Source organism: Pelodiscus sinensis, chromosome 1 (assembly GCF_052426305.1).
Source record: "Pelodiscus sinensis isolate ZL-2025 chromosome 1, ASM5242630v1, whole genome shotgun sequence".
Taxonomy (NCBI): domain Eukaryota; kingdom Metazoa; phylum Chordata; order Testudines; family Trionychidae; genus Pelodiscus; species Pelodiscus sinensis.
Window position 1 is genome coordinate 335,702,881 of NC_143052.1, and position 23,500 is coordinate 335,726,380.

General features: G+C 41.9%; 1 protein-coding gene across 16 annotated transcripts in view; it reads left to right on the forward strand.

Annotated features, from left to right (window-relative positions):
* Positions 1-23,500, forward strand: part of DLG2 (discs large MAGUK scaffold protein 2) — a 1,584,089-nt gene that overhangs the window by 1,530,519 nt on the left and 30,070 nt on the right. For 9 of the 16 annotated variants that reach the window (XM_075919430.2, XM_075919421.2, XM_075919427.2 and 6 more), the window contains 2 exons: positions 17,349-17,448; positions 23,357-23,398. In XM_075919430.2, coding sequence (XP_075775545.1) covers positions 17,349-17,448; positions 23,357-23,398 — 142 coding nt within the window. Of the gene's footprint in view, positions 1-17,348; positions 17,449-18,455; positions 18,502-23,356; positions 23,399-23,500 lie in introns of all 16 variants that reach the window. The other 7 variants (XM_089775764.1, XM_075919423.2, XM_075919435.2 and 4 more) reach the window with 2 other exon arrangements.

Below are 23,500 nucleotides of genomic sequence, written 5' to 3' on the forward strand. Positions count from 1 at the left end.
TAGCCGCGCTGCACGGGGTTCGAACCAGCGGGGTTTTAAAAAATGGCGGCTCCCCGCTTATGCAAATGAAGCCCGGGAAATTCAAATCCCGGGCTTCATTTGCAAGTGCGGTATGCCTACATTACCCCGCTAGTTCGAACTAGCGGGGTAGTGTAGACATACCCTGACAGCAGAAGCTGGTGTAAGCCAGTGACAAGTATGACTTTAGAACTCTGGCTGTGAGTAACCCTAAGCTTTGTCTGAGCCCATTCATTGCCTCTTCCCTTCCCCCACGTTCCTCTCTCACCCTGCTCCTTTGGAGTGATCAAGTTTCTCTCATTGCTTTACCCAGGAATAGTAGAGAGACTGCTGACATGAGCCCTCTAGCCTGCTGTTTTGCTGAAGTAATGAAATGAAATGTGAGTGATGGAACAGCATTCAGCCACAACAATTTCAATGCATAGTCTATTATCACGCCAGGATATCTCAAAGCACTTGACAAAGTTATACAGTAATTTGATAGTACAGTCACCTGGGCCAAGCTGGCAGCTGAAAGTGAAGGAAGACTTGAATCTTCTGTTTCAGTGTATACCACTGACCTCTCTAGAGAGTTGGCATGACTAGAAAGATTCGTGTTAATAATAAAATAGATCTGCAAACTTTAAAAGGATACTATCAACGAGTCCAATTGTCTGCTAAAAGCAGGACCACTCCCCACTAAATAATCCCAATGAGGGCTTTGTTAAGATGGGATTTAAAAACTGTTAGGGATGGAGATGCCACCACTTCCCTAGACAACCCATTCCAATGCTTCACCTCCCTCCTAGTGAAATAGTTTTTCCTAATATCCAACCTAGACCTCCCCCACTGCAACTTATACATATGTATTCCTGTGTAGTCTTTACAGCAGGGATGGGCAATAATTTTAGATGGGGGGGCCCTTCACTAATTTTTGAAGTGGCCTCTGGCAGAAGGGGCAGGGCCAGGACACTTCTGTGCTCCCCTTCCCTCAGACCCTGATTGGCCTGGGGTTGGAGGAGCATGTGAAGTCTTTGCCCCATCCTAGAGAGAACTGTTAGCTATTCTGAACTGCTGGCGGTTCCCTCTAGGCCCCTGCCCCTTGCAGGACAGGAGGAGACTTTGTGAGCTCCTCTCAACTCCAGGCCAATCAGAGCCTGGGGGCAGGGAAGCATGCAAAATCTCTCACTCTCTGCCCCCACCCTGCAATGGGAGTGTGGCACTTGCAGTGTGGGGTCAGGGAGCAAGAGACTTTGTGTGCCCCTCCCGCCTCCAGGCCCTGATTGGCCTGGAGGCAGGAAAGTGGCAGTGCTGAATCCACCCGCTTGGTGAGCCAGATCCAGCCTGCAGAGGCCCCTTTGTCCACCCCTGCTTTATAGTTTCTGAAGCCCTGTAATCATGTGCACTGGCATGAATTTCCGGAACTGCTTAAAACGGAATACTATTCCATTTTCAGTTTTTCCGGAAAAGGAGCATCTACATTGGCAGGCTGCTTTTCCGGAAAAGCCCTTTTTCCGGAAAAGCATCTGTGGCCAATGTAGATGCGCTTTTCCGGAAAAGAGCCCCGATCGTCATTTTCGCGATCGGGGCTTTTTTCCGGAAAAGACTACTGGGCTGTCTACACTGGCCCTTTTCCGGAACAGTGTTCCGGAATAAGGACTTATGCCCGAGCGGGAGCAGAATAGTTTTTCCGGAATAGCGGCTGATTTTGTACAGTAGAGCGTCGTTGGTTTTCCGGAAATTCAAGGGCCAGTGTAGACAGCTCACAGCTTATTCCAGAAAAGCGGCTGATTTTCCGGAATAAGTGGCCCAGTGTAGACACAGCCGTGATGTTTAATTATAGTATATCACACTATTACTCAGATCATATACTATATTATTAAACCATTTTCTCTATAATGGTAGATGCAGTTGTGTAAGATTGTATAGTATTGTTTACTATGCATATGACAGAGAGATATTTCATTAAGATTAATTATAACATACAATGTTTACGGGCCATATTTTGGATACTTAAGTTCATAACTCAGATATCATAGTTAGCTGCTTCTTTTCCTATACTGCACCTATGGAAGTTTGTGCTAAATTTAACTAAGCACCTAAAACAAACCTAAATGTTATCTGAAAATAAATTTTCTATTAGATACTGCAAGATATATTAAGTTTCATGAGCAAACACAAGTGATCAGCATGCCAGTTCTTTCTCTTTATATGCAGACAAATTTAACTGCTGGTGCTTTGTGCGAAAGCAGACTCATTGCTCATAATTATTGTATTACATTGAGACATCTCCATGGTGCACCCTAGCATAGAATGCCACTAAAGAGCTATCTACTTATTTCTGTTGAAATGAATTATCCAGTCTGTTTGGTACAATATTACCAAAACAAAAATCAAATGTTAATGATGCCAATTAAATTTTGTAGCACTAGAGATCACCATAAAAAAGAGAACTACATGGTGACCATATTACTTAGTGCAGATATTCTAACTTGGAGCTTGAACTGGAATGGAGCCCAAGTCCGTGATGGATGTATGGGTAATTAATTACAGAATCTTAGGCCTCTTTCTGCCCCAGTTTCTAGTAGGTCATCTAGTTGTTTCCTCTCCACTAATATCCTGCAAGTGCAGTATCATTCCCCACAGTATTTATTATTAATAGATTTATTTTAAATGTACGAAGTGATTCTAGATCTCTCCACTTCCTTTTGGGAAGACTATTCCACATTCTAAGTGATTTCACTAACAAAAAGCTTTTTCAATATATATAAATTTCTCCTTTCTTTGTGTCATCCCATTGCTCTTTGTTGAGTTTACCACACTGAATAAATCCTTTTCATCTTTATTGTTTACATCTTTAAAATACTTGTAAGATGATGTCGTACTTTGGTTGTCACTTAGCTGAATTATGAATATTTAGGTCCTGGTGTGGCAAGCACTTGCACAGCGTGAGTAATTTTAAATAGATGAATAGTCCCACTGAACTCAGTGGGATGCTCACCTGTGCAAAGTTAAGTACTTGAGTTTTTGCAGAATTAGTGGACTTAGCTTTTAAATCTTCTCTCATAAATCAGCCTCCCCATCCCCCTAATAATTTTTGTTGTTTTTCACTTAATTGCCTGCAATTTCCAAATATCTTTTTGGTAATATGGTGCCCAGACCAAACACTCCATATTAGGTACAGTTGTGCCAGGACTGTTCAGATAGGGACTGTCATGTCCTCAATCAGTGATGTGGGATTTCTTTGCATGTGCATTGCAAAAAACCTCACAGATTACATGTAAGAACAGCACAAACTCACATGTAATCTTCTGTTCCAGATTTTTCTCTCTGCTTGTTTATTTCTGATTGGGATTATTCTCCCTATATAAATGAATTTGCATTTTTCTAAGTCCCCCATTTAGTCATCTCCCAACCATATTGCTCCCTATAATTCCTTTTCTCTTATTTCTCTGTCCATCTGTAACTTGTAACACCTCCCAAGTTAGTGTTATCTGAAAATTTAATCAGCCTGGTCCTATATCATCATCAGACAAACACATCTACTGAAGACTTGCGTGCTGGGTGCAAGCCAGAGAGTGACCACAGCTGATAGCATCACACCAGGAGTCATAGTCCTATGAATTCAGTCCTATGACTCAGTCCTCCTGTGACGGGGCAGCCCCCACGCCCCGCACTCACCGGGAGCTGTCCCCGGCTTGCTGGGGAGAAGCGGTGGCCCCGCGCCAGTTCTGCCGCGGGCGGGGCCGAGCAGCAGCCCCGATCAGCTGTGCCCGACTCCACTGCCGCTTCCCCAGCTGTGCCAGAGCGCCGGGCACTGACACTACCCTTGGTGCCGACCTGCGCTGGCGCCCTGGCGGGCCAGCCACCCCCACGGAGTGGGCGGGCCGGCCCCAATACGGAGGACGTCAGGGCAGCGGGACGCTTAAAAAGGGTGCCACCGCCAGAGACCGGAGGGGAAGGCCTACACGCAGCCGGGAAGAGGAGGCACCGACAGAGGCACCTCGGACCCCGTCTGCATAGACCCCCGAGACCCAGTTGACACAGCGGCCCGGCAGCCGGGGAGGTAGGAAGCGACCCAGGGCAGGGTACTGGAACCCGGCGGGTTGGTGTGTTTAGGGGGTTCTGTCCCCCACCAACCAGGACTGAGGGGATTGACGCATCCCCCCAGACCTTAGGGCCCTGGGTCGGGGCTCGGAGTGAGGGAGGGCCCGAGCCCCCCTACCCTCCCCCGCCAACGCGGACGCCTCTCGCCATAAGGCGAGCATGGACAGACCCTGCCAGACTCAGGGTAGGGCTCTTGGGTAACTGGGGAGCACAAAAAGGATGAGACCTCAGGTGAGGGAAACCAGAGGGGCGGGCGGAGGACCCTGCGTGGCCCTCGGGGAGGGCCGCGCCGACGCCGCGCCTCTGCACACCTCCTATGAATGCAGAAATCTCAGGATCAGCCCTGCAGATGATGCCATTTAGGATCAAGTAATGAACTCCTTTGCACATCAGTAAAGAATTTGAGAGCATGATATACTGTGTTGTATTGCATTTGTCCACCCTGAAGGGCATGAAATGCTGCTTTTGAATTTAGTGAGTGACTGAAGAAAGGCCAGACCTTTACAACACAGAATCAGATGGCTCTTCCTGCTTATCCACAGATCCATATTTTTAAAGTCTGTCCTTTGGGAGTGTTCTTTTCATTAAAAACTTTTAAGTTTTCTTCATATTTTAAAAAAAGTCCCTCTAGTTTTAAGCAATTTAGTAAAGGGTGTTTTTCTTCATGGACTATCATTATACCAGTGTTGCATCCCATGTCGTTGCATGCCTCTGTCAATAAGAGGCTATCCAATCTATTGCACTGAATCAGCATGCATGATTAGCTGCCTTATGGGCAGGTGTGCCTGGCGTGCATTTGATGCAAGGAACTCATGATTCTCAGAGCTCAAGTATGGGCTCTGGAAAATGAAGTAGCTGAATTAGAGCTAAGGGGGAAAGACAGTTACATAGGTTGGATTTTTCAGGATACAGCAAAACAGTCCCACCCACAGTCTGACAGCCTCTGTGTTGCCAAGAGGGGTGAAAATTTCAGGAAGGGAGAACATCAAAGTGGAACATTTGGAAATAATCCCATAGTTAGGATTCTCCTTCCAGAGGATGTTGTCGTGTCCTGTAGAACCAGGGATGGCTGTCACGGTGAGGAAACACACATTATTAGGAAGAGACGGGTAATATTCATGAGGGGTTGGATAATTAAATGACTGGGAGAACCACATAGAGAATTGCCTGCTGGGTACAAAAGTAGAAAATCTCTTGACATATCTAGACAGGCTTATGTATAGTGCTGGGGAGAAGCCGGTGGTTGTAGTACAGATATGTACTAGTGATATAGGGAGAAGTAGGAGAGAAGTCTTGGTGGCCAAATTTAGGCTGCTAGGTAAGAGATTGAAGACCAAGATCTCCATGGTAGCATTCTCTGAGACGCTGCCAGTTGGACAAGCAAAATTGCAAAATCTCAATGAATGGGCAAGACAGTGGTGTAGGGAGGAAGGATTTGGATTTATTAGGAACTGGGGAACCTTTTAGGAAAGGAGGAGACTAGACAGGAAGGTTGGGCTCCCTCTAAAACCAAAATGGAACCAGACTGTTGGCAGGTAAAACTCAAAAGATGGGAAAACACATGGTTCAGACAGAGACATACCCTAGGGGAGGATCTCTTGATGGGGATTCTCTATATCCTAGTAATGAGGAGAGGATGAAAAGTGATGAAATACAGATAAGAACTGATGAAAAACAGTGAAATAAAAGAGTCCCTTTTAATTACATCACATAATTGTAGATTGTGAAAAAGTGGCAAATAAGTGCTTATATGCGAATGCTAAAAGTCTAAATACTAAGATGGGTGAACTTCAGTGCCTGTCATTAAATGAGGATATTGATATAATAGACATCACAGAACAGAATGATAATAGGTATCGCTTTGTAAAATGATGATAATCAATGGGACACACAGTGTATAAGAATGACAGAAGAGATTGAGTTGGTGGGGGGAGTGGCACTGTATGTGAAAGAAAGCAAAAGTCAAATATAGTAAACATCCTAAAAGACCCAAACTGTGCCATAGAATATGGATAGAAATTCCATGCTTCAATAATAAGAATACAGCAGTAGAGATATACTAACCAGGATGGTGATAGTGACTGTTAAATGCTCTGGGAGATTAGCAAGCATATTAAACTAGAAAACTAAGTAATAGTGGGGGATTTCAGCTACCTCCATATTGACTAGATACATGTCACCTCAGAATGGGATTCAGAGACAATGTTTCCTGACACCATATATGACTGCTTCATGGATCAGCTAGTACTGGAACTCACAAAAGGATAGGCAGGTCTTCATTTAGTCCTAAGTGGAGCAAAGAATCTGGTCAAAGAGGTGAATATAGCTGAAATGTTTGGGAATTGCAACCATAATATAATTATGGAGCATTACACAAAAATAAGGAAGTTAGTTAAACAGCAAATAAAAAGTACAGTCCCAAAAGTGAAATGCCTGCAAACTGCATGGAAACATTTTAAAAACTTCTTTACAAAGATTCAAATTAAATGTATACCACAAATTTAAAAATAATCAGAGGATCACTGTCTGAAGCATCTAGTATTGGTCACTGTCAGAAGACAAGATACTGGGCTTGATGGAACATTGGTCTGATCCAGTATGATCATTTTTATGTTCTTATGATGAAGTTTTGGACAGATGGGAAATACTTAATGCAAGCATGCTAAATCACAAACCTGCTGATGACTGTCAACAGCTATATTGCCTGGCAAACCCTAGAGCTGCAGACTCAGGAACAAACACTGATCCTCTGTGACTTAAGGAAGTATGAAAGACCATTTAAAATGTTCAGAACAGATGTGCTACTGGACCAGATGGTATTGCACCTGAGCTGCTCAAACATTCTTTGGAACCTGTGAGCATTGTCCTTCATCAACTCTTCATTGGAGTGTGGGTATCAGGCCAAAAGGAAAGAGGTACAAGGATCTCACACTGAGTGTGTCAACTGCAAGCCAATCTGATTGCAACTGGTCCCTGGAAAGTTTGTCATTCATGCCCTGTTTGGTAGAATGCAACCATTTCTTAACAGATGTAGTAGTCCTCAGCCGTAAAATTTCACTGCTGGACAGTCAACAATGGATGTTATACTTACCCTTTGCCTTCTGGCTGAGCTGTACTGAGAATTTAATTGCCCACCTCATGAAGCATATTTTGATAACAAAGCAGCTTTTGATTCAGTAGACAAGTCGGCACTTTGGCTCACAAGGAAAGAAGCTAGTGTCCCAGATGTTCTGATAAATCTCGTGGGCTTTCTTCACTCTAGTCCTGGTGTAAGAGTGCATGTTGGATCATGGCTTTCACACACTGTCAGTCCCCGTAATACACGAGGTTCGAAGGGATGCCGGAAAGGATGAGACCACAACTGGGGGTTTCAAAAAGCACAAACTGATTTTATTTTGATGGCGCCAGACAATCATCAGAACAAAAATTAAACAGATTGCCAGACAACACAAAACAATTCCCTGAGGCTTTTCTAAATCACAATAATTTCCAATAACTGCCCAGGGGTTAGGAACAGTTGAATTAACACTGGTATTGTCCATAGGGCTGATTATTTACACAACTTTATACAAGGAAACAGTAAAAAACCTAAACCACAACTATTTATAAACTAACTTAGTAACTTTTTAGCCACTGTCACTTGGCAAGCAATAAGGACAACTAAAAAATCAATTAGGATAGGGATGATGGTGGGGGGGGAGGGTGTTATACCAGTTCTGGAGACAGCAGGAACACAAGTACCGGTCACACGCTCATAAACTGTCTCCACTCGGGTCGACCAACTCGGAGTACGCTCAGTAAGACTCAAGAGCGGGGGGTGCAAGGCGTCTGGGTGATCAGGCCAGGCGTTCACTCAATGCGAATCCCCAGTGAGAGAGGGGCTGCCTGCCTGTTTTATTGCCTGTGAACTTATCACCCCATAGGTTGGTTTTTGCTGCAGTGGGTGGAGTAGCAGGCCTGAGCACCAGTCAGCCCATTAGCTGATCTGTTACTGCAATGGGTGGAGCGAGCAGGGGAAGATTATTAATTTACATGCCCTTATATGGAAAACACTCCACCTCACAGACAGAGCCCCCTATACCAGCCTCAGAGGTATTACAAGCTATGGCTCCCTGCGACGGGCAGCCATTTCTGATGTTCTGCCTCGGACACACACAACCCGCCAACCTGAAGCATATTCTCACCAGCAACTATACACCGCACCATAATAACTCTAACCCAAGAACCAATCCATGCAACAAACCTCGGTGCCAACTCTGCCCACATATATACACCAGCAACACCATCACAGAACCTAACCAGATCAGCCATACCATCACTGGTTCATTCTCCAGCACATCTACTAACGTAATATATGCCATCATGTGCCAACAATGCCCCTCTGCTATATACATCGGACAAACTGGACAGTCCCTATGTAAAAGAATAAATGGACACAAATCAGATATTAGGAATGGCAACATACAAAAACCTGTAGGGGACCACTTCAATCTCCCTGGACACACAATTGCAGGTAGCCATCCTACAGCAAAAAAACGTCAGGACCAGACTTCAAAGAGAAACTGCTGAGCTACTGTTCATCTTCAAGTTTGACACAATCAACTCAGGATTAAACAAAGACTGTGAATGGCTCGCTAACTACAAAAGCAGCTTCTCCTCTCTTGGTATTCACACCTCCAGATCAGCTACTAGAAGTGGGCCTCATCCTCCCTGATTGGATCCACCTCGTCATCTCTAGCCTGATTCTGGCCTGCATATTTATACCTGCCTCTGGAAATTTCCACTACATGCATCTGATGAAGTGGGTCTTTGCCCACAAAAGCTTATGCTCCAACACTTCGGTTAGTCTATACAGTGCCATAGGACTCCTCGCCGCTTACACACAACCTTGTGCGTATTCCTACCACAGCACTATTCTGTTGAGCTATTGTCTGGGTAACAGGGCTTGCCACTCCACATATCAGAATCCAAGTTGGTCAAAAAGTGTGCACTGACCAAGACCATGCCAATGATCAGGGCTCACCAAGCGGCAGTGAGCCTCACTCACCAGCCGTGCACTACCACGCGCTGCGCATGCGCAGACCACACTACGCGGCCACGCCGAGCTAAAATCTACTTGCCATGGACGAGTAGATTACGTTAATTGTCAAGCCCTGGCAATGATGCTGCCTTGCTTGTGGAGAAGCCAGTATATTTCAACTCCATCCCTCAAGTTTTCCAAGACACTTCTTACACTATGGGGTTGAATATCTCCTGACAGAAGACCAAGGTCAGAATCTTGTAGCTAGACCACCTGAACCTCCAGTGCAGGAGGGACCAAATACCATGGAGAGAGCACTGATGAGTTTCTTTACCTTAGCTGCAGAGTTCAAACAGTTGCAGCAAACCACCTCTTGCATTAAATCCATGTCTCACCTATGGATGCAAAAATGTTTCTGTGTTGCTGAGTCAAAGTTCAGAATCTATCAAACCTGTGGACTGCTTGTATGCTATACAAGTCAGAAACCTGGACCTTTTTACAGGCAGAATAGAAAAGGGGTTAGCAACCTACAGCACATGCCATAAGTGGCACGCGAGCTGATTTTCAGTGGTATGCAGTGCAGGAGCTATGCCCCTCCCCTTCTCCCCCATGCAGCTGTTTTTTGAGCTCCCCCTAGAAGTTCCTGCACAGGCAGGGAGTTCAACTGATGGGGGGGAGCATTGTCTTGGTGAGCAAGCAGGTAAACGAAGCTGCTCGAAACAGAGCAGCTCCCAAAAGAGGTAATAAAAAGCAAGATAATGAGAGGATAAGTGGGTAGGCAGGGGAGGGGGAGCGGGTGAGTGGGTAATTGAAAGGAGAGTTTGGAGAATCCTTTGTGTACAGGAGAGAGAGGCAGAAATTGAGCACTCTCAAGTCTCCTGGAAAGGGGGAGGGAAGGGGCTGACTGAATGGGAGAGTTGAGGGAAAGGGGGTGGGTGGATGTAGGCATTGGGGTGAGGTGGAGGCAGGGAGGTGGTTTGTTTGTTCTTTGAGGTGGGGGAGATGTAGATAATATTTTGTGCTTAAGCTGGGAGTTAAGACAGGACAGACTGTTGGTGCCTGCTACTTTGAGAAGCAGGATTTTATCCCAGTCCCCACCTGGGCTGCAGAGAGCAAATTGCTCAGGGGTAGGTGGGGAAAAGAGGAAGTGGGGGGTGCTGGCATCTGTGCAGAGAGGTGGAAGCATGGGATAGTTTATTTTGGGTGTCTGACTCATTTGTTGAAATTCAGGTTCCATTCCTCTCTGTCTGGGTTGTAGTGGGGGAGGAAAGCAGGTTGCAGGTGGTGTGTATGTGCTAAGAGGACATTTGCATGATTACATTTCAAACAACATTTACATAGGTGTTAATGGTGTAAGATGTCCATCTTAATTTATTTATTAATGAAGCTGCTGTTAGTAGGACTATTATTTACTTTAAAAAGTATCAACGGCACGCAAACCCATAAATAGAAGTGAATAAGTTAAATCTCAGCACACCACTTCTGAAAAGTTGCTGACCCCTGGACTAGAGTTATTCCGGATGTGCTTTTCCTTTATCAGCTCTTCTGATCTATATGATGTATAACCTGTTGTCTGTAATCTTATATGTAGATTTTAAGCTCTTCAAGGCAGGAACTGTCTCTTTATTATATTTGTTCAGCATCTGTTACAGTGGGGGCACTGGCTTCTGGGAGCTACCTGAAATACCAATAATAAATAAGAATAACACCATCCATCCCAGAAAAATCCAAGGGAACACTTCATCCAGTTTGGTACTTTTCCCTTTATCACTACACTTTCTGAGTCTTCAGCCAATTTTCATTTTGTAAAGCAGTGTTCACATCTAAACCCATGAGTGAATTTTAAAAGTAAATTATTGTGACATAATGAAGCACAGGCTGAAATCTAAATACACCGCACCTACTACTGTGATTTCATTCACTCATTTTGTAAATGAATCCAATTTTGTAATCAAGTTGTCTGGCAAGATTTGTCCTTTTAAAACCCATGTTTCTTATTAGTCATGATTTAATAAGCCTGTAGCTCTGTGGTGATTTTTTGTGCATGTTCTATTTTATTAGGGACTGGCAGAAATACCCAGCATCTCCCGGGAAACATATAGTAAAAGGCAGTGGCAGATATAGGGCAGGGCGAGCAGGGTGGCCGCCCCTAGCCCCGCGCTTCAAGAAGCTCCGCACCTGCACTGTGGGGCCACCATGCATGCGCCATGTCAAAGGGGGAGGGCCCGTGAAATTGTGCTGCCCTGGGCCCTGCAAAATCCTCATCTGCCCCTGATAAAAGGTGTGATGAATGAACTACGTCAATGACATTAACATAGCATATTTTATTGGAAATACTTTTCTCTTATATGTGACTTTAAGAAATTAACATAGCTAGTGATGTGCATACAAAACGCATTTACATGTAACTCATTTCTTGCTAACAAAAGGTGTGGCGAATGAAGTACGTAAATTATGTTAACATAACATATTTTATTGGAAATACTTTTTCTTGTATCATAGTGAAAGGATCTCGTAGTTGCAGTTTATGTGATACACTTAACAGAAGAGCCCAGCAAATGCCTATGATAAGGCACTACTAAAAGCTACTTAGTGGCCCAGTTGGGGTTTTGGGGCCCAGTTGGGGCTCTGGGGGACCCAATTTCAAGCCATAACCAATCCAGTTATTGAGGTTAGGAAATCAGTAGTAGCCATGCAAAATTTTGTGTTTCTATGATCAGGCGCTACTGAAAGCTAATTATCAGTGGGCCCATTTGGGGCTCTGGGGGAACCGGAGGAACCAATTTCCAGATATAACCAATCCAGTTATTGAGGTTAGGAAATCAGTAGTATCTGTTCAAAATTTGGTGTTTCCCAGCAAATGCCTATGATCAGGCGCTACTAAAAGTGAATTAGTGGCCCCATTGGGGATCTGGGGGCCCAATTGGGGCTCTGAGAGACCTGATTTTGAGATATAACCAATGCAGTTATTTAAGATAGGAAATCAGTAGTATCCGTTCAAAATTTGGTGTTTCTAGCTCTTACCATTTCGGAGAGCTATGCTAATTATCAGTGGGCCCAATTGTGGATCTGGGGGAACTGAGGGAACCGATTTCGAGATATAACCAATGGAGTTATTTAAGTTAGGAAATCAGTAGTATCTGTGCAAAATTTGGTGTTTCTAGCTCTTATCATTTTGGAGATCTTTCAGGACAAACAAGCAAACAAACAAACTTTCTGAAATATTTATAAGATTAAAATTAGGTTTCATAGATAATAAGTGGTTTAAAGGTTTGATCAGATAGTTTCTCACTAAAGGAATGTTCATATAGATATTTATAAATGTTAAAAGCAGAAATAAAAATATACATTTCCAAGTATTAAACAAATTTTACTCTCATCTGGTGAAATGGAGCAGCAAGGAATTTTTTTTATCTGCTTTGTACTTCTTTATTGCGTTCCCAATATCCAAATCTCTAGGTTCACAAGAAGACCAGCATGGCAGATCTATCTTGATCTTAGCATGTTCTAACCTAAAACTTGGTCTATACTATCAAATCATGTCAGTATAACTGTGTTGCTCAGACAGGCCCTCTAATGGGGGGAGGGGCAAAGAGGGAAAATGCCCCACTGCCCAGCTATTTCAAGGGCCTTGGGCTCCCAGGCATTGCTACTGCTACTATGGCAGCTGGAACTCCAGGCCCTTTAGAATCGCTGCCAGAGCAGCACACAGTACGCTCCAAAGCCCAAGCCACATGTTCTGGCTGGCTCTGAGGGCCAGCAGTGGAGGAGGGGGCCATCCAGGCAGTGCTGGGGGCTGACTGTCTCAGCCCTGCCCCTTCCTCCTGAGGTGCCACCCCTTCTGGGAACACAGAACTGATTCCCTCCAGCTCACACATTGCCCAGGGGGCCAGCAATCCTGTTGGGTCCCTTGTGCTCAAGGGTGTAGAAAACTGAATCTGTGTCCCTCAGACCCAGACTACTGTACTAGCCACAGGACCCTGTAAAATGAGTATAAAATGCTCCCCGCTCTGAGGGAGTTTTTGTGACTTAATGTTTGCAAAGCAGTTTCAGATTGTCAGGTAGGGGTATGTCTACACTACCACCCTAGTTCGAACCGAAGTTGCAAATGAAGCCGAAGTTGCAAATGAAGCCCAGGATTTAAATATCCTGGGCTTCATTTGCATCTTGCCGGCAACCGAAGTTGCAAATGAAGCCCAGGATTTAAATATCCTGGGCTTCATTTGCATCTTGCCGGGCGCTGCCATTTTTAAAGCCCCGGTAGTTCGGACTCCGTGCCCACGGTTGCACGCGGCACGGAGTAGGTAGTTCGGATTAGGCTCTCTAATCCGAACTACCGGTACACCTCGTTCCATGAGGAGTAACGGTAGTTCGGATTAGAGAGCCTAATTCGAACTACCTACTCCGTGCCGCGTGTAGCCGCGGGCACGGAGTCCGAACTAGCGGGGCTTTAAAAATGGCGGCGCCCGGCAAGATGCAAATGAAGCCCGGGATATTTAAATCCTGGGCTTCATTTGCAACTTCGGTTGCCTACATTAACCACCCTAGTTCGAACTAGGGTGGTAGTGTAGACATACCCTAAAGGAAAGTCATTGTTATAACATGATGGAAAAAGGTCACATTGATTATGTATTCCAACTCTATAAGCCACTCCCTGATACCAATGTGACTTTCAGTGCTGTGAGAGCTATTAGCGTCAGTATAACTAAAAAAAGCGGAAGAGCAGACATATTCCCTGGATGCAGCGGAGTTTTTCATCCCTGAAAAACTCTGTAGTCTAGATGTAGCCTAAATGTAGTAGGAAACTACAGGCAGTCCCCAGGTTACATGGATCCGACTTACATCGGATCCCTACTTACAAACGGGGTGAGGCAACCCCGCACTAGCTGCTTTACCCCACCAGACCAGGGAGACGCGAAGCTAGCGCCCCCCCCCACCCCCCCGCCCCAGCAGACCAGGGAGACGCGGAGCGGCTTTTCTCAGCAGACACCTGAGCTTGAGAATAAAGGACTGAGGGAAGTGAGGTGTGGGAGAATAAAACTGAGCTCTGGAGAAATGTTTGGCTAGAGTTTCCCCTGCAATATGTACCAGTTCTGACTTACATACAAATTCAACTTAAGAACAAACCTACAGTCCCTATCTTGTACGTAACCCTGGGACTGCCTGTACAATGGTTTTTCAGGCTTCTCTTTTAAAGAAAGCCTTTCCCATCTACAAAACCACCCTACTTCATCAAGATCATGTCCCTCATATCAGTATGGTATGACAGAGAACACAGAATCAAACTTAGTAGCAAAGACCCTTGAATTCAGGAGTGGTTTAGTTCAGTATTGGAAAGGGGTTTTCTAAAACAAGATGATCTTTTTGATATACGACTGTCAAAGTAATCTCCGGTTGTCTTTTGCAAAGTTTATCACCAACTAAGAAGTTAAAAATTAGATGTTTTCTTTACCTTTCATGAATGTGTTTAGATAATTTATAAATAACATGTTTAATTATTCCTTACCAAGCAAAACACATTGATTATAGACATTTTATTCACATGAAAAATCAGAGGAATTTTTTAAGGCCAAAAAAACCTACACTGTTATCCTGGTACGGTTATTTAAATATCTGTCACAACATGGAAGGTATTAAATCCAAAACAGATAGGCTACGTCTAGATTGCATCCCTTTTTCGTAAAAGGGATGCAAATTAGACATATCGCAATTGCTAATGAAGCGAGGATTTAAATCTCCCCCACTTCATTAGCATAAAAATGGCTGCTGCTTTTTTTCGGCACGGAGCTTTGCCGGAAAAAAAGCGCCAGTATAGACGTGGATCTTTCGGAAAAGAAAAATCTTTTGGCCTTTTCCAAAAGATCCCTTATCCCTTATTTTAAGAGGGATAAGGGATCTTTCTGAAAAGGCTTTATTTTCCGAAAGATCTGTGTTTAGACTGGCACTTTTTTCCGGCAAAGCTCCGTGCCAAAAAAAGCGGAAGCCATTTTTATGCTAATGAAGCAGGGGAGATTTAAATCCCCTCTTCATTAGCAATTGCGATACGTCTAATTTGCATCCCTTTTACGAAAAAGGGATGCAATCTAGACGTAGCCATACTATACAACTGGATACATAATGGATATTTGATTAAGCATGGATAGCATATTTTTATACTGGTATCTTTTCTTGGAGCCAGAAAGTATATTTGTGCCTAATTAATATCATAGTATGAATTTTAAAACAGGAAATTTGTGAACACTATACTTCCTTTCTCTATGAAAAAGCAGTCTTTTCTAAAAATCTAATATGCTAAGAAGAGTGATCTTCTAGCTATCCTATGCTACATTGCATATGTTTTCTCATTGAAATGTTCTTGTTGCAGTTTTATAGATTGTTTGAGAGGAATAATGTTCATAAAAAGATATCATTTAAAATGTGAACTAAAATGATTTGTCTTAATGTTTCTATGAATCACAGAATATCTATGCACCAATTTGGTAACCTTCTCTTTAATTCCAAATGGAAAAGGCATTTGTTAATGAAATTACTGTAATTTTAGACCACTTTGTTTTTTGATGTATTATTGTGTATATAATTTTTTCCTTTAAAAGTGTGATCTTTGTATATTACTATGTCAAGCTCAGATTAATCATGACAAAAAAACATTTTCATAACCCAGGAAATGTTAACATATTTCATTCCTTGCTTTGGAAAGATAAAAGAAATGATCACAGAAACACATTTTAATTTCCATTCTACCCTGAAGTCCATTTCAGTGATGTAATTTGCATGTCGACCCTGTTTTCACCCACAAATTACTTTAATCTGTCATGTCCATATTTTGTAGTCTCTGGCTTTGTTTTATGTTTGCGTTGTTTTAAATTTGCATGCTGTCTATATTACTTGTGCATGACATCTACATTAATTTCAAGTTGAATGTTTGCTTACTCTGAAAGACATTCATGGATCATTTATTTTACATGTGTATTTTTCTTTTGTTTTCAGTTTTAAAAGTTTTAATATGCTTGAAATGTAAAAGTGGCATGAAACTTTTGTGACACAAGTAAAATAACTGTTTTCATAGGTTTTTAAGTAGTTAAAACTTTTGATTTCACATCTTTTAGAAATCTTTTGTAGAACTTCTACTATGCTGTAATACAATAAATTATAAGTCTCTAAACTTATTTAATTATATATTTAGGACCAAATCTTGGTTCCTTTATTCATGCAAATAGTCCCAAAGAAATTGGATTATTTGCTTGAATGAGATGAGAAGAAATTGATTCTGAATACTTAATGCCTACATCCTGCTACCATTTAATATTATGTGATGAAGCTTTCCAACCATCAACAAAACGTACACCTTTTCACACAAAATCCCCATTCATCTAAGTATTAACTCTGCATATGCAGGGTTATGATAGGATATGCAGCTGAATTTGCTAAGAAATATTGTACAGCAGCAGATGACAATTACTAAATTATATAAAGCTGAAACTATATGCACCATGACTAATGAATGTCTGTGGTGTACAAAGTAAAATGAAAGTATTGTCTCTGATTATTTGAATAAGTCTTTGAATTGTACCTAATTTCAAAATTAAGGAGAGGGAGATAAAACTTGTATTAGGGAACTTGGAACAGCTGCCAAAAATAAATATTTTAATTAGCACAGAATTTAACTTGCTTGCCTATGGGAAGTGAATCTGTGGGTCCCTTCAATTTCCTCTTGACAGCTATTATGGCTAAACATCAGTGGTCTTCTTTTGAGATACACTGAGCCACTCACAATTGCCATTGACTTCAATTTGAGTGGCAGTGCTCAGCATTTCTCAACTGATGTTCCTTTAAGAGGGCTGAATGAAAATCCCAGATCCAAGCACCCTGAAATTTGGATGGAGGGAGGAAGGGAAATTAGACTCTATGACTATATTTGGATACAGATGTTGTAAATGGGTCCTATCGTTATAGTGGACTGAACAACCCCAAACTTTGGAGTTTCAAAATCTAGATCAGTAGTTTGAGTCCAACTATAAAAAAACCAATCAGTCTTCAAGACACTATATCCTTAAACTGCAATCCCTCTTGAAAATCATGTGCGTGATTCTTTGCAGCCACTTGATTTTGACTGGTTTGAGTCACGACAGTTCTCTCCACTTTTACAAACTAGTTGTTTTGTCAGCATGAGTGTGACAACAATTAGACGTCCCTGTTTTTGCCCCATGCCTTTTCTCCTTCACAGTCATTCAATGACAAGCGTAAAAAGAACTTCATCTTTTCACGAAAATTCCCATTCTACAAGAGCAAGGAGCAGAGTGAGCAGGAGACAAGTGATCCAGAACGTAAGTAATCTCTTGGAGATGATGTCACATGCAGCACAAAAAATGGGTGACACGCATGACACCAGAACCCCACACATCTAGGCAAACAAACAGTAAAGGCAGGCAGGTGAGGTATTACTACTGTGACCAATGTATGATTGCAGTCTGGATCTAGCTGGTGCTCCCTTCCTGTCAAACATCTCTTTCAGAGTAAGTTAAAGCAGTGACCTTGACTTCTGGCTGGACAAATTCCATGTATAAATTTCTTCCCTCTGTCATAAAATTTGCTGATTATTTTTCTTGTTTTAAATCCAGTTTTTTCCTACATAAAATGTTCAAATCCAGGACTGGCCCAAACTGATGCAAAATCAAAAATTATTACATTCATTTTATTTTTTGATTGAAAACCCCCCAAACATTCCAGTAGCATTTTTGTGTCTATTACTTTTTTGACTTAATCTAAATGGCTCCAGTCTCCTTGTTGATTACTTTTGTTTACTTTGTTGAGTGTTAATCTTGAAATAAAAGCCACAATCAGTGATTTTTTCTATTTCTCAACATTTTGCTTCTAATTTTAAACAGTAAACAGAATTATAATCCTCTAAATAGAATCTGGTGATTCACTCCATGCCTATATTATATATTCCGAGTACCCAGAATAATTTAATGTGTATTCTGGTGTTATACCAGAAGAAAATTACCTTTTTTTCCTCCTCCTTTAATATTCTTTCCCTACAAATTGATCTTCTAAGGATTCTTTGTGCTGGGTTTTTTTTTTTTTTTTTTTAAGTTTTGGTTTTATTTAACTGTAGGAGCCGAGAATACATAATGGTCACTGACGTTTTCATTGAAAACATTACATTGGGATATGGATTTAAAGTTGTTTCAAAAAGAGAAAGCAGGGATCCAGACTGCTCCATCTGCATGGTCAGTCATGGTAGTATCCATTTCAACTCCACTGACTTCTTCCTTCCTCTTCTGCGGCTGTTCTTCCTTTCTCATTGCTCTCTCTGGGGACTTCCGTGCAGGACATCCCCGGATTAGGTGACGACGGTTATGGAACAAAGACTCTGAGTAAGTTCCCAGGAATGGTCACTTCAACTTTTTTTTTGTTTGTGTTCTGTTTTTGTTTTGACTTTTGTTCCTTCTCTAAGGACCTTCCATTCCCAGCATGCACAAGATAGAGTTTTATTTGTTACCCAGCCGTGAATGCATCAAAAATGTTTCAATTGTTTTGTTCTGCATGACAGTATTAAATAACTTACAGTGTATCAAACAGACACTTTTACTTCTGATGTAATAACACCTTTTGTTTCTGACAATGTTTTTATTCCCATCTTAGCAGTTCTGTAGACAGTAGCATATCTAGAACTTGTACTGCTGCCTAGAATATGCCTTTGAGCAACAATCCATCTTGATATGAAGATCTTGAAAAGATCAATAGAAAATTTACACTACCACTTCTTCATTTTCAGCTTTTTGCATGGGAGTGTTTGTTAATTTGCCAGACTGTAGATTAGTACCTTGCTGTTAATAGAAGAACCTATTTGCAGGCAAAAAAAGACCTAACCTTCTCTATAACTAATTTTAGATCTGTATCACCAATAGCAACCTATCCTTTGTCACTACACTTTATCAATTTCTTTTTCTGGTATGTGGTGATCCTGCCTCAAGGGTTGTTGTTATAGATTTGTGGCAATTTGTCAGCTGATTCTTCAAAAATAATTTGGGTTTTGTAATTCATTTCTAGGGAATTTCAATAAAATACATTATTTGCAAAACTGAATTCCATATATTTAGCTATATTAGTATGATGTATCCAGCCATCAATAAGTCCAGCATAATAATAGTACTTACTGGTATATTGGCTGTTTTCTTCTTTCAATGCTTATTCTTTTTCTTAAGACACTGATTAATTGAGGCATAATGTATGTGAATGTTACCACTGCATCACCTATTTTATATGTGCTTTTGATTACGAAAATGCACGTTCAGTCACACATTTGAAGAGATTATTAAACACCTGGGATTTTATTTTAATTGACATTAAATCATGTAATGGTTGACTTTCCCTTTTAAATGTGGAAACTTTATCTCTTGAAAAGCAGAGGGAGAGTTCTACAATGCTGGTTTTCTGGATAATGTGCAACAAATGTCATTGTCATAAGAATTTTGAGACTTTAAGAAAGTGCCTTCTCCGCGTTGCATAAAATGTATCAGAGTCCATCCATTTAAATAAAACCCTTTTGAATAACTCTGTCAAATAAAAGACAGATCTCTGTAATATACCATTTTACTCTGGTTGCAAACTATTTGCAGACTTTCTCAACTGTTACTATCGAAGCTAATTGTTATCTGTACTAATATATACATTTTAATGGCATTCAGCCTTCCTATGGGCTGTAAAATTTTGGTTAATATAAGCCATCATGATTCTGTATATAACATCAATTTGGTATTACATGTGTTAAATACCACTACTTCAGATCTGCAAATATGATAAATTTTGCTCCAAATGTAGGTTTTATAAAAATTAGTCTTTTGCTAAATCCTGTGTGTTCCATGATTGTTTTTAATTGTCATCCCACCCTTTCTCCTCTCCCCCCTCGCCCATTCCTGCAATGCTACTCTGCCAACCATGCACATGAGCAATTTTGGATATTTGGAGGCAAGACAAGGTGCTCTTGTGATATTGTCACTTGACAGGTCCATGAGGAAGCAACCTTGGCCACGAATGCTGATTCTGCTGTTACTCTCTCTTTGAAGAGATTAACTTCTGTGAACTGCTCCCCTTTACTGTGAGGATATGGACCAGCTGCACGTGGGCAGTCAGGTTAGATAGGAGTCCAAGGATTATTGTGGAGGAGTTAGGCCTTTCCAAGCCTCAGCTCTCCACAGATGCTCCAGTCTGTGGATCCCAGGACATTTGCCAGCCATGCCACCTGCCCACTTATTTTCAGTACCTCATTCAGTACTCATACATGGTGGCTAGAAGCTCAAACTGCTTTATTCCTTTCACCTCCTCAATCTGCAGCAGGGCCTGTGCCTTAGTTGAAGGTGAGGTGGATGTGGGCAATGTAAAGCACCAGCTTTTCATTTGAAGAGTGTTTTGGCAAAAGACATTATGTTGCAGACATGTAACCTACACATCTGCTGGGTGTGTTTCACTGTCCCATATTGTGGCACTTAGACCACTTACAGAGGGAAAGAATGAGTTTGCTCTACAGCCTTAGCTGAGAGCCAGCTGACTTTTAGCTCAAGTTCTAGAGGCTCATGCACTAAACTCCTGAGCTCCCAGGTTTGGTTCTGCTTTTTGGCATTACAGAAGCACATTCTGTTTGTCTTGGAACTAGGTTTTTAATTCCAATCACATCTAATTATGAAACTATGATTGGTGTGATATTCAGCTTTCTCCGGCAATAACTTTCCTGTAAAAGTCCACAACAGCCCAGACCTGTCCATCAACAGTACAAAATACAGAAATGTTTGGCAGCTCCTAATAGCCTTTATCAGTAATTTGTATGTGACCTGGAGACTTTGTCAAGGAGGTGTAAGTGTCCCAAGTCCACATGTTCATTAGCTTAGCAATATAAACCCCAGTGGCAGAGCAGGCCATGCAACTGTATAGGCATCATGGCCCAAAAATTCAAAAGTGGCCTCTCATTTTGGATGGCTCTGTGTTTTTTGGTACCCAACTTTAGACATACATAGGACTTTGCATGTATACCAGTTGAATTCAGTCAATCCGCCACCCAAAAATAGTAACTACAGATCACTATGCCATTCATTCCCTCTATATCTGCTAGGAGCTGTCATATTCTAGAAAAAGGAAACCAACCTTAAAGAAGTTGAGTCCCCTATAAGGATCTATATGAACTTTTTACAAATTTTGGGATGGGGGCTCATCTCTCTCCCCTATCCTTCTATCCCAGTAAATGAGCATTAGCAGAACAAAAGGCATAAACTGTAACCAGGACCTCTTAGCTGTAGTGTGGAGGGCTGTGGCCAGCTGCAAGTGGGGAGTCAGTTCCAGTCGGCGGCTATCCTCCATGTTCTGAACAATGGATTTTCCATGCCATGTTTGAACTCTTAACTCACAACCAAAAGATTAACCCCATCTGACTTTGCAACCCCTAGATGACCATAGACAACCCAAGCTCCCTTTTATATGAAATTTTGCAAAGTTCTTCATGCCCTTACTGAGTTCCAATGATATCTGCCCAGAGCTACCTGGATGGTGGTCTCACTCTAAAAGCACAATGGAAAACCCATTAGTTCTGCCAACTGCCCCTTTATAAACCATCTTTCTGTAATACATTACATATGGATCAACTTTCCAGTGATCATTTAATTGGGGAATTGAGTTAGTGAGTCTAGTGAAGACCTGGCAAATTGACTAGAGAACACTCTCCAGTTGACCTCAGCACTCTACTCTGACTGAAAAGATAAGATAAATCAATGGGAGAGTGTTTCCCATTGACCTAGCACAGTGTAGACACTGCAATAAGTGGACCTAAGCTATGTCAACTCTAGCTATATTATTCACTTAGCTGGAGTTGTGTAACTTAGGTTGACTTACTGCAGTAGTGTATACTTAACCTCAGTCCTACTCCTAACTCCTTCAGACACAATTTCTTTCCTCTTGGTCCCAGCAGGCAAGATATTTGTGAAAGACAGAATCGAGGTCTCTGAGGCTATGGCTAGATGGCAGGCTTCTTTTGGAAGAAGCTTTTCCAGAAGAGATCTTCTGAAAAAAACTTCTTCCAAAAGAGAGCATCCACACTGCCAAAGCACATCGAAAAAGCAATCTGCTTTTTCAACAGTGTCCACACTGAATGGATGCTATCTTACATGTAAGCTGTGATTACTGTGGGTGGAGTGGCCACCAGGGCACCTGTGCATTTTCCTCTTTCCTCTTCTATTGAAACAACTCCCTCTTCCCCATCCACACACGCCTTTTTCTGAAAGAGCTCTTTCGGAAAAGACGTTCTTCCTCGTAGAAAGAGGTTTGCCAATGTTGGAAAACCCCCTCTGTTCTTTCGATTTTTTTTTTTTTTTAAGAACATGATTGCAATGTGAACGGAAGTGAGGTTTTTTGGAAAAGCAGCCATTTTTCTGAAAAAAAACCCTCTGTAGTGTAGACATACCCGGAGGCTGGGAAGGGCAGAGAGTGTTGTTATGGAGTTTCTTGCATTTTTCGCAGAAGCAACTGGTACTGGAGACAGGATACTGGACTAGTTGGACCACAGGTCAGCACCCTGCTAGCAATTCCTATCTTTCTATGGCCACATTTAGGCTACTTCTGAGAGAGTTCCTCCTTCCGCTAGCCCAGATCTTGAGGGCATTAATCTTGGTAACTACCAGTATTGCCTGAAAAATTTTACAGCAAGCCCTGTTATTTTCATGAGAGGTGTTATTGTTGTATGGAGAACTTTAAATAAATAAAAAGAAAACATGGGGTAAAGCCCTTTAGTTTGCAAGCCCTGACTACAATACCTTGCACAATGACTAATAACTGGCACAAAGTGTGGAAGAAGAGCTCTATTATGAGAGCAGTTCCTATGTCTAAATATCCAGGTCTTTGCATAATTAGCCTAAAGGTCTAGGGAAGTGTGAATGGACTGCTGTGTATTTTGGCTTGCAGATGTTTGAGATGTCACTGCCTCTTTGTGCAGTTCCTCAAGGTGGAGAAGTGCCACTGCCAGAAATGTAACTAGCCACAGCTGTGTAACCTCCTTCTTAACTTGCCAAGAGATAAAGCTTTCATCTTAATGATATGAGTTATCTGAGGTTTTCAGATGGAGCTGCTGCACTGATTTTATTTCCACTCTGAACACTCACCTTTGCATGAATGTGGCAAATCTTTTTAAGTTCCAGCTGCTTCATGGTGCTTGGTTATATTCTTTAATTTGCTGTACTGTTCTTGCAGAACATGTTTCCTCTAATGCCAGCGATAGCGAAAGTAGCTACAGTAAGTTATTGCTTTCGTTTGGGGCTCTTTGCATTGCATTGCTTATTTTATTTTGTTTTTCTTTCCTTGCTGATCTTTTTTAACTTCAAAAATAAAAGATTA